Source organism: Rhopilema esculentum, chromosome 3 (genome assembly GCF_057945365.1).
Source record: "Rhopilema esculentum isolate cy_ngs chromosome 3, ASM5794536v1, whole genome shotgun sequence".
In the NCBI taxonomy this organism is placed as follows: domain Eukaryota; kingdom Metazoa; phylum Cnidaria; class Scyphozoa; order Rhizostomeae; family Rhizostomatidae; genus Rhopilema; species Rhopilema esculentum.
Window position 1 is genome coordinate 927,452 of NC_142817.1, and position 15,477 is coordinate 942,928.

At 35.0% G+C, this 15,477-nt stretch overlaps 1 protein-coding gene across 2 annotated transcripts; it reads left to right on the forward strand.

Annotated features, from left to right (window-relative positions):
* The first annotated feature begins 1,410 nt into the window (after positions 1-1,410).
* On the forward strand, positions 1,411-14,652 carry LOC135692590 (kinetochore protein NDC80 homolog). 2 transcript variants are annotated; one of them, XM_065210775.2, is made up of 19 exons: positions 1,411-1,618; positions 3,370-3,419; positions 4,796-4,830; positions 5,137-5,223; positions 6,023-6,208; positions 6,664-6,741; positions 7,185-7,275; positions 8,294-8,320; positions 8,611-8,678; positions 8,947-8,996; positions 9,437-9,531; positions 9,858-9,883; positions 10,316-10,444; positions 10,781-10,936; positions 11,200-11,289; positions 11,643-11,735; positions 12,140-12,270; positions 13,227-13,329; positions 14,476-14,652. In XM_065210775.2, the coding sequence occupies exons 1-19, from the start codon at positions 1,467-1,469 to the stop codon at positions 14,554-14,556; spliced, it is 1,728 nt and encodes a 575-aa protein (XP_065066847.2). In that variant the 5' UTR covers positions 1,411-1,466; the 3' UTR covers positions 14,557-14,652. The 2 variants fall into 2 exon arrangements, with proteins under 2 accessions (XP_065066847.2, XP_065066848.1); XM_065210776.2 differs by lacking the exon at positions 1,411-1,618 and adding an exon at positions 1,968-2,187.
* The last annotated feature ends 825 nt before the right edge of the window (positions 14,653-15,477 follow it).

Here is a 15,477-nt window from a genome sequence, read left to right on the forward strand (position 1 = left end):
CATTGGCTCTAAATCTAAAGCAAGGTAAATAGATAGTAATGCTTTAGGAAACTTAATGAATTTCAGTAATTTAATGGCAACACTTAACTTGATACATAAATTTTTATAACATCTACATTTTTCAACGTCAGTTTTCTGTTTCAGCTTCATATTTACAAAAACAAGCAAGAAAACACAAATTGCTATTATTTAGTATTTAGGCTAGACAAGTTGGCTGAAAAGAATCTATTGCAGAAACGGCGCCACAAAATCGGAACAAGAGGGGGGCTAAGAATCAAGTTTAATGATATAGGAGGATCCACGGGTTGGGTCCGACGCGAAAGAGGATTCTTGAATTTAAGCCTTCAAGAATGGCTTGAAATGCATCTCCCAGACTGAAATTTAACAAATAACTTTACCGCTCAGAATAGACAATTCGACGACTTTCAGAAAATCATTGATTTTTGGGAAAAAATTGGGAAGGGTGGAGTCATGCTAAAACTCTAGTGAACGACGATGTTAATAACAAGAAACTGTTGTATTGATTGAGAAAGTTTTAGATCCAAAACAAAATTGTGGATCTTTTTTGTCTCGATTATTTTCTGTAGGTCATGTTTACACATCCAAAATGGCTTTGAGAATGCAGACATTGCAAAGATACAGAAAGTTATCTGCTGAATTGATGCAAATAATAGACAAATAATAGAAGTAGACTTGAACAAGTTAGCAAAAAGATAAAAGAAAATCAAACAGTATATAAACAGTTTGTTATCTTTTTATTTCATACTCAAAAATGATAAAAAAGGGTAAAAAAATTCGTATTTTGCATGCGGAATTCTGGAAATTTCTTAAGAGAACGCTAAAATTCTCCTTACGATTTTCTCAAAAATTGTACACGGAACAAGGAAATTTTTAAAAGGCTTAACGGCTTTGCAGAATTTAATCTTCTTTTTTGTAAATAAGGTCCTGGTCACATTTTTCTTTTCTGGCTCGCAGCGACTATCAATACTAAACCGGATCGGTTGATTTAAACAAAAAATGGGCGGAATGGTGGATTTCTACCCACCCTGATGATCCACACTTTTAGACATAGTGCCTTATACCCCTTTGACTGGCGAACTAATCGTTATTATTTCCTTGTTTTGGGCAAAACGAACTCTAGAGTTTATAACCCCGAAAATGTGTGTTTACGGTATACTGACATTCGTCAACAAATCCCAGCTTCCTCCCGGAGGCAAAAAATCGTGCACGCCAACCAGAAAGCTTTCAGATGCACGAATCTGCGTGAATGCAAACCCAAGAGACCTGATAAATTTAATTATTTCTTGTATTTGTCGTGCCATTACAGTTAACAAAAACTGAAAAACTTGAAAATGCACGCTTTTGAGACGAGAGGACGAAAATAATGTGGACTTTCTCACTTGGGATTCCTCCCTCTTTTGCTTTAACTTAATGAGGACAGGAAGATTTGGCTTCAGTTGTTGAAGATGAGTCGCAGAGCGACGTTCGGAGGGACTGTGAAGCGACGGCTCTCTGGAGCCTTCAATGCATCCGTCAAAGATGTCGGTTCAGCCAAGAGCAAAGGCTCTTCGGCCAGCAGACCAAGTAGCGCCAGTCGATTGACAAAGACAAACAAAGTGTAAGCCTCCAGCCCAGTCGTACATATCTTTCACCTATAATTTATTGCCTTTGTTTGTATAAAAAATAATGCAGTTTAAATACTGTTTCGACATTCTCGTTCACTCTTACGTATTACATCATAGTGATTAAATACTCATAAAAACACATCTGAAATGACAATTGTCAGTCTATGAATATGTCCATCATTATGCAACATATCGACATCCAAGAGATTGGCCTTAAAATTATGCCATAACGAAAATATTCACCCCAAAATATGTTTTGCGGAATAAGCCGCTGGGATTTATTGTGACGCTCCGCCGCAGTTCACTAGAATTGGAGCTGCTGCGAAGGAGATATTTTGGCAAAGAGCGCCAAAACGAAAACTCAACCGAAACAAGGACGACAAATTTATGAGACAGGACAACTGGTTTTTGACAAAAATTTCAAGATGAAAAGGACTACGCCAATGTCCCTACATCATGACTCTGTGCGTAAACGATTGTCAGGCGTGTTTAAAAAAAATAGAGACTCTATGTTGAGCAATTCAAGGCCAGGAAGCGTGAGCAGAATCAACTCTGTGAGAAGGTAATTTACTAGCTCAAATGTTCGAGATAGGGCCTAGGCCACTTCTTTGATGTAACTTTGTTGATCGTAAGAACACTTCTACTTTGACTCAAAGTAAATTTTACGGTGTTAGTTGTTGCAGATAATTAAGTGCCATTTGGTATCTTAGGTTGAAGATAAGGCAAGGAGTAAAAAACAAAATTCAAAATTGTTATTGTCAGTTCTGTTTAGAGTGATTTCAATTTTAAAGTTCCACAGACATACACAGATCGCTTTAAAACTAAAATACAATTAAATTTAGACCTGTCAACCTAGAACTTTCAAAACCTGGAGATTTTAGATTTTTTTCTTTAAAAAGCAGGGAAAAACAACCTAATGAAAACAGGGAGATCCATGGAATTTGTTGAATCAAGATAAAATAGTTTTCATTTAAATAAAGAACTTTCATTAGGTTAACTTTATAAACAACAAACCTGGAAAAGTCATGCTGGGAAAACAGTTAATGACAAAAAATATAGGAAACTTTTTCATGATGCTTAATGGCTTTTTCGAGTTTTTCATTAATTCGGTCAAGCACTTATAAAAATGTTGTCATGAAGAACGCTATTGCAATCATTTTTGTTATAAGAATTCCTCTGCTAAAAGACACAGAATAAAAAGGGAGAAAATCTTTAAAAATCAGAAGACCAGGAGAAAGCAAGCAAAATCTTGGGTCTTCTGACCTAACCAGGAGAGTTGAATAGTCTGTAAATACCAGTTACAATCACAACAAGTGGTCAAATATATGTGATAAACTATAATACATAAGGATTACATTGAATTTCCAGTTTGGCATCCTTAATAACAAATAGCCTGTTGTTTGTTGTTGGTAGATAGTCACAAAATGGTAAATGCTTGAACTAAAGTACTATATAGAACCATAGGCCAAGAAATGTTAGTACTGCCTAATGTGGTTTTTAGCAGTATTGAAATGGGAAACAGCATGGGAATCAATCCCTCATCATCTTCATTTCCTCATTCTCTGCTTGGTGGACAGAGGGAGAATGAACCCAATCTCAATTTGAATATCAATCCTTTCAGATTAAAGTTAGTTTCATTTGAGCCATCATGTCACTTTATATGTTATTGTGATAGGGTTTGTGAAAGGAATGTCTTATTAGAGTGAGTTGTTTTCTCAAAACATTTTATGGTTCTGGTTTTTAGGAAAGGAGAACCTGGAACCATGAAAGATCCAAGGAACCTTTCAAATAAAGGTTTGTTTCAAAACCTGCAAATGATATCTCTTATGTTTATTTTAACATTGCTATGAAATGAATTTTAACATTTCAACCACAGTATGAATTCATTCCTTTAAAACATGGAGGTGTATGAAATATTTTGGAACAGTGACTCTTATGCAGATGCTCAACAATTCATTAGCCCCAGCGAGATTAGATTGTTTCAGTTAGATTTTTATTTGGACATGTGCCTTCAAAATTCTTAAATTTTATGCAAAATGGACTTCTTTGCGCCAAAATCAAGGAAAAAGTGGGACTTTTTTCATGAGTTTGCAGGTTCAATAAAAGGGAAATTATAAAGTTATACTTTATCTGAATTGAAGGATGTTAGAAGGTCTTTACCCTTCAGTACAATAATCAAGGAAGTCAATGGGGAAAGTGGGTGCCCATCAATGCCCCAAAATGTGAACTGTGAAACAATCATTAGCATTGCCATGAGAAATAATATTTCCATTTGAGAAGTAGTAATAATCAGCAAAAATTCTGATATTTTGTTAGTGACATACATCTGTCATGACAAAAATAGTCTTTCCAAAGGGAGGGACAAAACAATTAAGAAAATTAGGGGAACAAATCTAGCAACATAAATTTTAGCCAAACTGAAGTTTTTCAAGATGATACATAGTTAGGGGCAGATTGATGCAGAACTTGAGCTTGCAGTTTGAGTGGTTAAATGATTAACTAAACAATATCATTATATATCTTCAACTTATTCGTTGTGGTTTTGTTTAATTTCAGTTTAAACCATTGGCAACCATGTTTCCTTATGAAATCCACTTGCCTTCCATGCATCTTGCTTTGATAAGAAATGGGTACATTTGAGAATGCACTTTGAAAACACAGCAAAATAGAAATAGATTAGAGCAAAACCTACATTAGTGCTGATTTCATTATTACTGAAAATCAGGTACTCAGAGGAAATGTAACCAAAGTAATTGGTTTTCAAAAAACTTACCACAAGCAATTGTATTTTTCCAAGACATTGAAAAATTTTAGGCAGTCATAGAATTTTAATTAAATCCAATACATTTGGAGTATATATCTTATGGAGAATTGTTTATAAGGACAGATGTTTAAAAAACATCAATTTTAAGAAAAATAAAACTATCCTTGTTGTCATCTGTACTTGGTAAGTGTGAGGAGTTGGTGATCCTTCTTATTCAAGTGTCTGTCACTATTATTTAGCAATTCCTAATGCCTTTGAATCTTTAACATTCTATAACTTTGTACATTTTCATGGTTAACAATTCAAACTGGAGTATGATGAAAATATTGGATTTCTATAATTCTATGTTTGATGTTATGCAGTTTTTTATTGTAATTGTAATTGCTTTTTTATTTGTTTTAAACAGGTGTCCAGAAAGAAATGATAGATGACATTCTAAGTGTAAGTCAATACTGATATTTTATTCATTAATAAACTTTCCTTGCGATGTTACAGTGAAAGTCTCTTAGTTGTATCCATACTTTACATGGACAACCTTTAATATGTATGTACTGCAATCACATTGTTAGCATTTGTCACCTTGTTAGTTTCCTGCACTTTGGTTGAAAATAAACAAATTACTATATAACATGCATGTAATTAAACACACTCTTCTGTGTTGGGGAGACGAGAGTCATGTGCCAATGCTAAGAATGGGATTACACACCTTTCCCAGGAAGACCTACTGTCAATACTGGTTTTTTGCAGTTTCTCCAGATAAATGGCTTTCCACACCAAATATCACAAAAGATTTTACAAGCTCCATCTGGCAAGGAGTTTCGTAGAGTGTTTGAGGTTAGTGAAGTTTTTTTCTACCAAGTTGAGATTGTGAAAATTTTTAGGCAGGTGCTAAGGCTGCATTGGGTTACTTTTTCAGTGAGTCATCATGAAAGTTTGTTTCTAGAGTTTTTTGCTTTTGACCCACAACTCAAAAAAATGTCATGAGTTTCCTCTAAGTTTACCATGTTTCATCAGTCATTAACTGTGAAATGAGATGAGATCTGGCCGATGACATTTTATGGTGAAGATTTGGAGTTTCTAACGGATTTCTGTTATTTTAGTTTGGTTCATAAAGTTATAAGCAGAGGCCGATTTATAGTGATTTGATGAGGGAAAAGCCTGTCTGCTTGTGGCCATACCTCAGCAAATCTGTGATGCATTCAAAACATTTTGCACATTTAGCTATATTTTATTATGTACTTTCACAAGTTATATAATCATGTTTCCAAAATTCTTAAGTATAGATTTTTGTGACAATTTACAATAGACAGATTCTGAATTGACAGATTTTATCACTTAAGAACTCACCCGTGAATACTTGAACATAACTATACATGCAAATTGAAAAGTGACCATGAAAATCAGCACTTTTCACATAATACAGGCTAAAAAGATGAAGAACTTTCTTTGGATCTAGTGCCAAAACCTCACACCCCTTGATATGAGGCTTCACTGCTGGCAGATATGGATACAATCCAGAGTAAACAACAGTTCATTGTTGCACATATGGTTGTGCTTGGTTTCTTAAGGTTCCTTAAAACAGCCAACTACCTCTTAAATGGAAACCATAACAAAGTCTGATTCTTTATTCTAGTTTCTCTATGGTTTTATTGATAAAAATGACAAGATTGGCCCAAAATGGGAAGAAGAGGTGCCCAGGTTGCTGAAGCAATTGCGGTATCCCTTCCCAATTGCAAAAAGTGCAATGTTCACTGTCGGTAGCTTGCACACTTGGCCCACCTTGCTAGGAGCCTTGCATTGGTTAGTCAATTTTATTGAGGTATGTCAATAACTTTACATTTATTTACATGACAAGTACTGAAAACATCTCAACAAAGCCAGGATATTTCAGTTACCAGCCATCCTCTTCCTTGTCGGTCCAGAAAGTATTTCTCCTGCCTGTCATAAGTGCATTACCTTTATTTTCAATTCAACACCAACTTTTTTTGTCATTGTATATATATCACCATATTTTTAAGTATAATGCACCTGAAATAGAACGTAATGTAGTGAGTGCACTTTAAGAATAATATATGTAGGTAGAACAATGAAAAACAAAATATTGGCATAGATAGTCATTCTGGACTTGGAAAAAAGAAAATGAATTTATTTTGGTGGGAAGATGTTTTTTGAGATTCCCCAAACTGATTTCTGTGTAAATGAAATGATATCCAAAAGGCATTTCAGGAAGATCTTTTGCCTCTCTCTTTCTCATATGCAAATGATGTTTTCTAGATGACAAAAGCTTTAGATGTTGACTCCATTTTGTTTAATCCAAATGATGAATGCGACCCATTATCTGGTTGTGATCGGGTAAGTATTGTAAAACTCTGTCTTGTTGTTTCTAAGACATGTCAGAAACATGTAAAGCAGTCCTTAAATGTAATAGGGAATCGATTTTTAGCTGTGTTTGTAATTTCAGAGATTATTTGGAATATTTATTGCAGGGCTTGTGCCACTTCATTTGAAATAGAAGCTTCATTAATTTCATATGACCTATGACTAGTTTATTTCCCAAGAAGCTCTATCAGAACAAATAGAAAGTTGTCTTATATTGCTGCCTTAAACAGAGAAACACCACTTAAATGTTTACCATTCGTTGAAGTAGCATGCTCTTTAGTGGAAGCTGTAATTTTTGATAAACCCCTGAGCTTAGGTAAAATTTTTGCGATGATTGAAGTTTTATCCTCTCAGAAACACAAGAGCAAACTCTTGATTTTTCTTGTTATGTCACAAATCTTTTACCATCTTTGCAGATAATCCACCAATATTATGAGAAGACATACAGTGATTTCATGAATGACTACAATGACGCTGAAGATGATTTGAGACTGAAAGAGGCCATACGTGAGTCAATTACAACTATTTTGACACCTAGAAACAATTACCGGTCCAAAGGCATTAAACATACTTGTAAGGCTGCAATTTACTTGGCCTTAGAAGGGAGCGTCTAAGAAGAGGGCGCTAAGAAGAGGGCGCTAAGAAGAGGGCGCTAAGAAGAGAGAATGAGATAATGATCACTGGTTTCCAAAAATGGCCGAAATGACTAAAGGTATCTAAATGTCAACGCTTGGACAAAAGAATTGGATCCCCTTCTTTTCTATCAAGGTTCTTGTCATACTAGAAAACAAATTTGCTTATTAGTTTCATTTTCTTTGTTAGGGAAATTTTCCCAGTTCATCTTCAACTTGTATTCTAAAGATTCATACTGATCGATGAATAAGCACTTGATTTTTAGAACTTGGTGCATTTGAGCCACCCTCGTTAATAAGTTCCGTTTGTGCCAGAAGAAACCCCACCCTCTAGAGAATCTTTCAAGAGCTCCAAACCTGTACTTCAATGGAAATTTATCATCCTTTTTCTGATTAATGTTACCATGTTCAAAAGTGTTTATCAATGCAAAGATTCAGGAGTGCAAATACACACTAGTGATTACATTAGTGATTGCGACATTAATGATATAAAAGTTTGTTTCCGCAAGTGCACCACATTGTTTTATGTAAACCTTCTACCTGACATGTCCTTAGGGGTCTCTGTCGTCAGATATGTCCAGAATGCTAGTCCCCTACATGACTGTATATGAATTGGAGGCAACACACTCACCTTTCGCTATTTTGCACCCATTCGTCTGCAAAAACTGCAAAGACTTTACAGGTCCTAGTTGCATTACCACAAGTAAAAAGGCCTGGAATGCCGGGCTCCCAATAGGGTATATATTCGCGGAAAAAACCTTGCGGGTCCTTCCTAAGGTGAAAATTGTGGTTTCGCCACTTTTTGCTACATATCATTTACTAAGGTGTAAATTAGGATCTTAAGAGTTTACTCATTTCTTTGATTTCTTTATTAAACTCTAGTTTTTTTTCAGTTCAACATACTGGAGCTGCAGAAGATGGTACGTATCTTCAAAGTTTGTTATAACTCAAAAATCATATTTCACGTTTTCATTGGAATTGCATAAGCTCCTAAAATAAATAATTAGAAGTACTTTTTGTATCAATTCAAAAGTTTCTGTTTTGTATCGTTTCTGTTTTAATCTTGAAGTAAAGATTTTGGAATAAAGAGCTCTTTCTGAAACAAATAATTAGAACTGTTGAAATGTTTTTGCAGTACTTACTTTGCGGAAATTTGGCGAAAATTTTGTAACAAAACATAAGCCAATTGTATACCCGTTTCTCTACATAGATACTGAAGCATTGATGTCAGAAGTTGAAATGTTGCGTAAGAGGCTTGATGAATTGGAGGCTGAGCCGGTAAGGTTTAAGAACTGGATCTCTTTATACAATGGATTCTTTCTACAATGGATTCTTTATACAATGGATTCCCAACCCTGTTGCAATTTTTTATCACTTCCTAAGAAACTGGATCTCTTTATACAATGGATTCTTTATACAATGGATTCTTTATACAACGGATTCTCAACCTGCAATTTTTTTATCACTTCCTTGCACATCCCACAACTCACAGACAACATTTAAAGACCGTGAAATATTCTTAATTACTTTCAAAATCAATTTGCAGGACCGACTTAAGGAGATGCAAGACAACATTGCTGCATGGAAAGCGAGCTGGTATGATACATTCGCAGTTGCTTGAAAGGAGGGGAAACTAAGGGTGCAATCTAAGCCTTTGTATTTCTAGATTTAGCGTTTTATCGACCTTGTTTTCTCTCTTCCCTTTTTTCAGGTTTTGCTTCTTTTTTATGTTTTTTTTTCAATTGTAATCCCTTTCCAGCCCCAATTTTCCTCTTTTTTACAATCCTTGTACTTGAATGAAGACTCGTGGCAATTTCGTGTTCCAAACCAATATTAATCCCTTGAAGAGACATCAACAATGACTGAAATGTTATACAGTTGCCCCTAGACTAGTTGACACGCATCCCTATTCTTGCACTCCTGCCTGATTCCATTCATTTCTTGCGATCCCTTGTTATCAAGTAGACATTTCAAAGGTTAACTGTACAGTTAGTTGATCAAACAACAAGATTTGAAAGTCCACATCTGTTTTTAAGTGAAAAAATCGAACGAGAACAAGATGATTTAAAGCAACAAACAAAAATAAGAGAGATTGACATGAAGAATGTTGACGAGGAGCTGAAAAGATATGGTAATTGACTTAAGATATTATTTGTCTGCGATTAGTGTGTGATAATATTTCTATTGCTATTTGCTGGCAAAGCTGCTTGATAATTTAGCATTTTTCTGTACACAGTTAACTAGATTATCTTCAAACATGATTTTAAACCAACACCCGTGGGAATTCTTGTTTCATTGTCAAAATCTGTCGAAAATTTGCGTAATCCGACTTGCTGAAATTCCCACAGCTTGCAAGTTCTTAGCACGCTTCGTGATAAGACAGATCAAGAATTCCCTTTTTGGTGTGCCTTTTCTCTCCTTTTTGTAGAAGTTAAATTTTCTCTCTGTCACTTTCAGATTATAGACGATTCAAGCAAATTCAGGTATATGTAACTTTCATATTACTGAATTTGAAAATATGCTCTTATAGGATTGCACTGAAATTTGCGACTTCTTCTTACATAGTTTCAAATGGATAGTACATCGTTGATAGTAGCAAAAATGTTTTAAAACGTTTTAGCTCAAAGGCAGTTGTTAAGGAATCTGATCATAGAAGTATTTGATTATGGAAAGATGGCTTAGTGGAGGTCTCCTACAGCCAGAGAATAGTTTAGTTTTCGTTTTATATAGTTTACATATATATATAAAGACGTCAAAAGTTTAAACAACGGGGAGGCTATGGCTTGGCTTGCCTGTTTTGTTAGACAGTTGAACATAATCATTTGCAATGTGGCACAAAATTCTGAAACATGTCTTTGATATTTTTATTTAGGCATGGATCTTAGTAGCTCATTGCTCTAATCTGATTTTCTCAGGCAGCGAAAAACATTGAACACCAGAAGGAGGCTTTGACTAATAAGTTGAAGGCCACTGAGCAGGAGAATGAAAGATTACAAGCCGCTTGTTGGGAAAGAGAAATCAGCTATTCAAAGTTATATAACAAGGTGTGCTTTCAATTTTGTCTGAGACAGTTGATTTTCAAAGCTGTTTTTGTAGGGGAAACATTACTGCATGTGACTGCTATTCTACAAGGCTGGGACAACACTGATTCATTGTCCCAGACCCCTCGCATTCTTTGTCTTAAAATGAATGTAAAAGAGTTAACAACCACTGAAATCACCAAAATTTCAAACCAATTTTCAATAAAAAATGTTGAGTTGGTAATATAGTTATTTGAGTTACTCTCTTTATTGTTTCTTCGAGGCAAATATTTATTGGGATAGAAAAGACAAGATTCCTTATCAGTTGTTCTCGTGTTGATTTCGTTTTGTCCTTTTTAGGTGGACCAAACTCTGAAGGAATATGACGATCTTTGGCGAAACATTAAGTGCAATCCACGTGCGATGGAATATCTTCAAGGAGTAGACATTGGAATGAAAATTGAGCATGGAGAAATCGGTCTCAAGAATGCCTCAAAATTCAGAGACACGATCAAAGTATGTCATAGACCTTATAACATATAACAAAGTATAATAGATCTTAAATCATAGATCTTTAAACATACAACAAAGCATATCACAGATCTTAAAACATACAACACAATATATCATAGTTCCTTTTGCTCTGAGATCCACAGAATTCGACTTTTCACAATGATCAAAGTTAAACTTATTTTACATTGCTTACGTATTGCTGCTTTTGGTGTGCCCCAACACCAACGTTTTTGCATGACCTCATTTTTTCTTTGTGTTTGTCACAGGAAACCTTGATCAAGGCCCAAAACAGAGTCATGTCAAACGTGAACCAAGTGGAATCCCAAATTATAACCGAAGAAGAGAAAATGGAAAAGGTATTGTTTCGGATATGTGTTATTAACTGTCTGCGTTTAATTGCCATCAAAGCAAGTAAAGGAATTTTGCTTATTCATACAGCCACGTTCTGAGGCTAATACAACTGACGTCACCAACTGTTAATACCTACAGAAATCAATGCCTTTTAACATCTTTCCTGGTATTTATTTTCTTGTTTTGTTAAAAGAGTAAAATAACTGGATGCCATGTAGACTAGTGCTTTTGTTTCCTTGTATAATTACAGTTTTTGAGTCGGTTATAACTAGCCAAGTCCATAAACATGATCTTACAAATTTGAATTTATACTCTCTCAATATTTTCCGTAAAACCTCATTTTACATCCTGCTTGCAGCTGACAGATTTGATTAAAGAGAAGGAATACGAAATAGAGTCGATGAAATCGTTTTTGGATGCAGTTGGCTTGGAGATCGAGGAAGCGCAAAAGGTGCTGTAAAATTTTAGCTCTTAAGTGGCTTTTAAGATCTTTTATTAAAATTTGATGCGATAGATCTACGACAGTTTTAAACGATTTTGGTCTAACGATGGAGCAGAATCAATTAAACTTCATCCATATGTTGGTTTGCTTCTTTTTGTTTTGCGGTGTTCCTACCTATCATCAATACCAATGGCGGGCTGAAGATTATGACATTTTAAAAGTAGTTTTTGGTGGCAGATTTTGATGGCGGCATTTCCCGTCATTTTCGGTTGTCATACGCCACTTCTTTTTGCCCAAGATTCAACAACCAGTATCTCCGGTCTCATCAATGTCCGTTGAATATGTTTTGAATGTTAAGCTGTTTTAGCTGATTGTGAATTGAAAGCTAAGCATTTCCCTCTGTAAATTCATAGAAAGCCGAATCGGAGCAAAAACAAGCCGAAGAAGAGCTTGCTTCTTTGAAAGAAGAAATCAAAGCCCTTGAGCAAGGAAGCAGTTCTCTGCTCGACCGGAAACATAAAGCCTTGGCAGAGCTTAAGATAAAGTAAGCTTTCCTTACACTGCTTGATGTAAATGTTAATGGCATGGCCATTTGTTTAGTCATGCTCAATTTTCTGTTTTGTCAGAAGTTTGCTTTCTCCAAGAAATATTAAGTTAAATTGTTTTTGTGATCTCTGAACCAGCTCTTTGACAATGATGTACAGTCAAAAATAAGGGGTGAAATTGTAGGACCCGGAAGGTATGCATCCCAATTTAATTTAATCAAAATCTAGAAACCAGAAAGCATTTGAACCACTACTATGAAAGCGAATTGTGTTTCTAGGACCGGCAGAAATCACTTAAGTATACTACTGCTTAAACTGTACCTAAGCAACATAGGCCCAAACTTCTTGTTTAAAAAGCTTCTTGTCCCGGTTCCGACTTTGAGATGAACAACATCGTACTGCTATACTGTGTTTTTTTAATGATGAAGCAATTCTTAGATTGAAGAGGGATAGATAATTTGACACCATGTGATATGGTGAAGTGTATTTTAAGCCATTTCTCAAATCAGATTAGGTAAATTCTTGTCACTATAACCATTTGTTTCTAAAGAAGGGACGTCGATAGTAAGCTGTTTACGAATTTATGTGTTATTTGGAAGTTTATCGAAATAAGTGAAAATGGTTGCCAATCTTGACGTCATTAAGCTATTTTACTCTCTGATAACGTAATGAGTTCTATATGCGCTACTTAAAAACCTTTTAAACCCGTGGAATGTCTAGAAGAACGTAAAATAAAGTTTATACGGACGCTTTTGTCCCTTCAATGAGCCAAAGGAGGGGGTGTAAGTTAAAAGGGGTTAACAAGCTAAGATACATCAAATGGAAGATTGACTGTGTTTAAGCGAATATATTGATAAGCAATAAATTAGCATCATTTTGCAAGTGTTAAATGTAAATGTTATGGACCATGTAGGAAGCATTTCTTTGTCCTAATTATTGATTTATTTTGTTCTAGCTTGGAAAAAGAACGGGAAGAAATGAAATTGAAAAAAGAAAAGATTGCCGAGTTTCTTATCAAGGTCGTGAAAGAGGCAATGGAACACAAAAGCAAGCTCAAGGTGGGTGATACTTTGAAGAATGGGATTTTAGTTAATTTATGATAATTCATGTAATTACAGTAAATGGCGAACTAATACTGCCTTTCTATGAAATCATGCAGCAAAAGTTTGATACTTAATTAATATTTTCAAAATTAGACGAAATTACTGAAGGCCTAAAGAGCAATGGAAAGATAGTAGCAACAATATTGTTAGAAAATTCCCGAAATTCGTGTCACATAGCTAAACCAAATCCGTTCCCTGCTGGCTTTCCGAATCGTGGCCTAATTTCCGTAGAAAAGGCGAAACCTTGTTTGGAGCCATGCCAATTGTCGTAAACTCTTTGGTTTTGAATTCTATTTTTTGTGTAGCATCAGGCCCTAGATGTTTTTGCGCGATGTTAGTAGCTGCGATTGCAGTTTGCTGTTACATAAGACCAGCACGCAGGAGCTTTTCACAATAGTTATTGACCAATATCAGACGTTAAGCTGCAAAGTCTTCTAGCGAAGCTGTGCTTACTTTTCGTAATCCTTTGCGACTGGTCTTTGTTGTCTAAAAGATTTACCAATGGTACATAAATCATAATATTTGGATCCTAGTAAAACTTTTAAAAATATTGATTTTGAGAAACCCCTTCCTTGGTAGAGCATTTATAAACACGATGAATACAATAGCAAATTTGTTCTTCAGAAAACTGAAATTTTGCGAGATTTTTTTGATATTGTATTTCTACCTGAAATTGCAGAACCGGAATTGGATATAATGATTGGGTTTTCGTAACAGAGAACTAATTTCATACCTAACTGTAATCTCAGTGTTGGGTCAAAATTATTTTTCGCTTTTTGTCAACACATTGTTCATATTGTTGTCTTATTGATGGTCAACACTAAAAATAAATTTATTAAAACTAAATGAAGATTTGAACGGCAATAAAACTTTAAGATGCATTTTTTTAACTTTTTCCAATATTTATTACAATCCTGAAATAAGAATACGAAACAATGTGGTCTCAGTCAGCAAAATTGACATTGGCTGCAAAATTGGAATCCTTTGGAAATTCTTTCTTGGCTTTTTGACACATTTTAGAAGCAAAATTATCACTTTGCTTGGTTTTGTTTTGTTTCACAGTTTAGCACTAAAGTAATCAATTTTTGTCCATCTTGAAAGGCTGGTCTCAGTCAAGTTGTACAAGTCTCAGAAAAAGACCTTGAAGAATTAGAAAGGAAAAAGAAGCCCTCATCATTGTGACTTGAAATGCTGAATTTTCCTGTTGTGAATATGTAGCTTATGGTCATGAGCTTTCTCTCGTATTAACATTGATTCAAAACCTTTTTTACCTGCGGATATTTATAGTGTTGTTTTGACATTCTACCTTGAGACGATCTATCAGATGATTGAATTCGCTATCCTGATAAAGTGCATGTCATATTACCAGCCATCTAAATATAGAGGGCTAAAGATCTTAAATTTCTGCATTCTAGCGTTAAGAGATAAACAATTCTTGGATATAGCTTCTCTCTATCCTTTCTCAAGCAGTTCCAATGTTTCAATGCATTATACATTCACTGACGATCAGTGTTCAAGATACCATTAAATACACTCCCCTCTTCGAACGGTCGGGCAAAATTTTGGGGCTACTCTTAACAAACGCTATGTTAGGGGAAAAGTAAGATCAAATATTGGCGTGAAAAATAAAACGATGGCGTCAGGAAATAAGCAAAATAATTAAATAAACAAGCAAAAATTTTGTTTGGAGAAAGTTTACTGGGAAAATTTTTCCCAAAAGCGCAAAAAATGTCTGTCTTTGGGCACTGGTAAAAACTCAAAATATGGATAAAGCTAAGCAAATGGTCATGAAGTTTTTATGCCAGGCAGGTCATTGAATATGATGAAATTGCAAAACAAGTGGGCTACCCAAATTCTACAACTCAAAGAATTTGCAGCTTTTCTAAAAAGCAGTTTACTGGAGAGAAAATTGAGAACAGGCAGGTCAAAAAAGTTTTCTTATAGGAACCAAAGAATTGTGACAGGGCTTGCGAAGAAACTTGTTTGTCAATTTTAAAGAAGTTGAAATAGCGAGTAACTATGAAGCTTTGTGACCAAAATCGGCTTAAGTATTAAACTGGGCATACTCTATCGAAATACAGAATTATAAACAGTGTCCTAAGA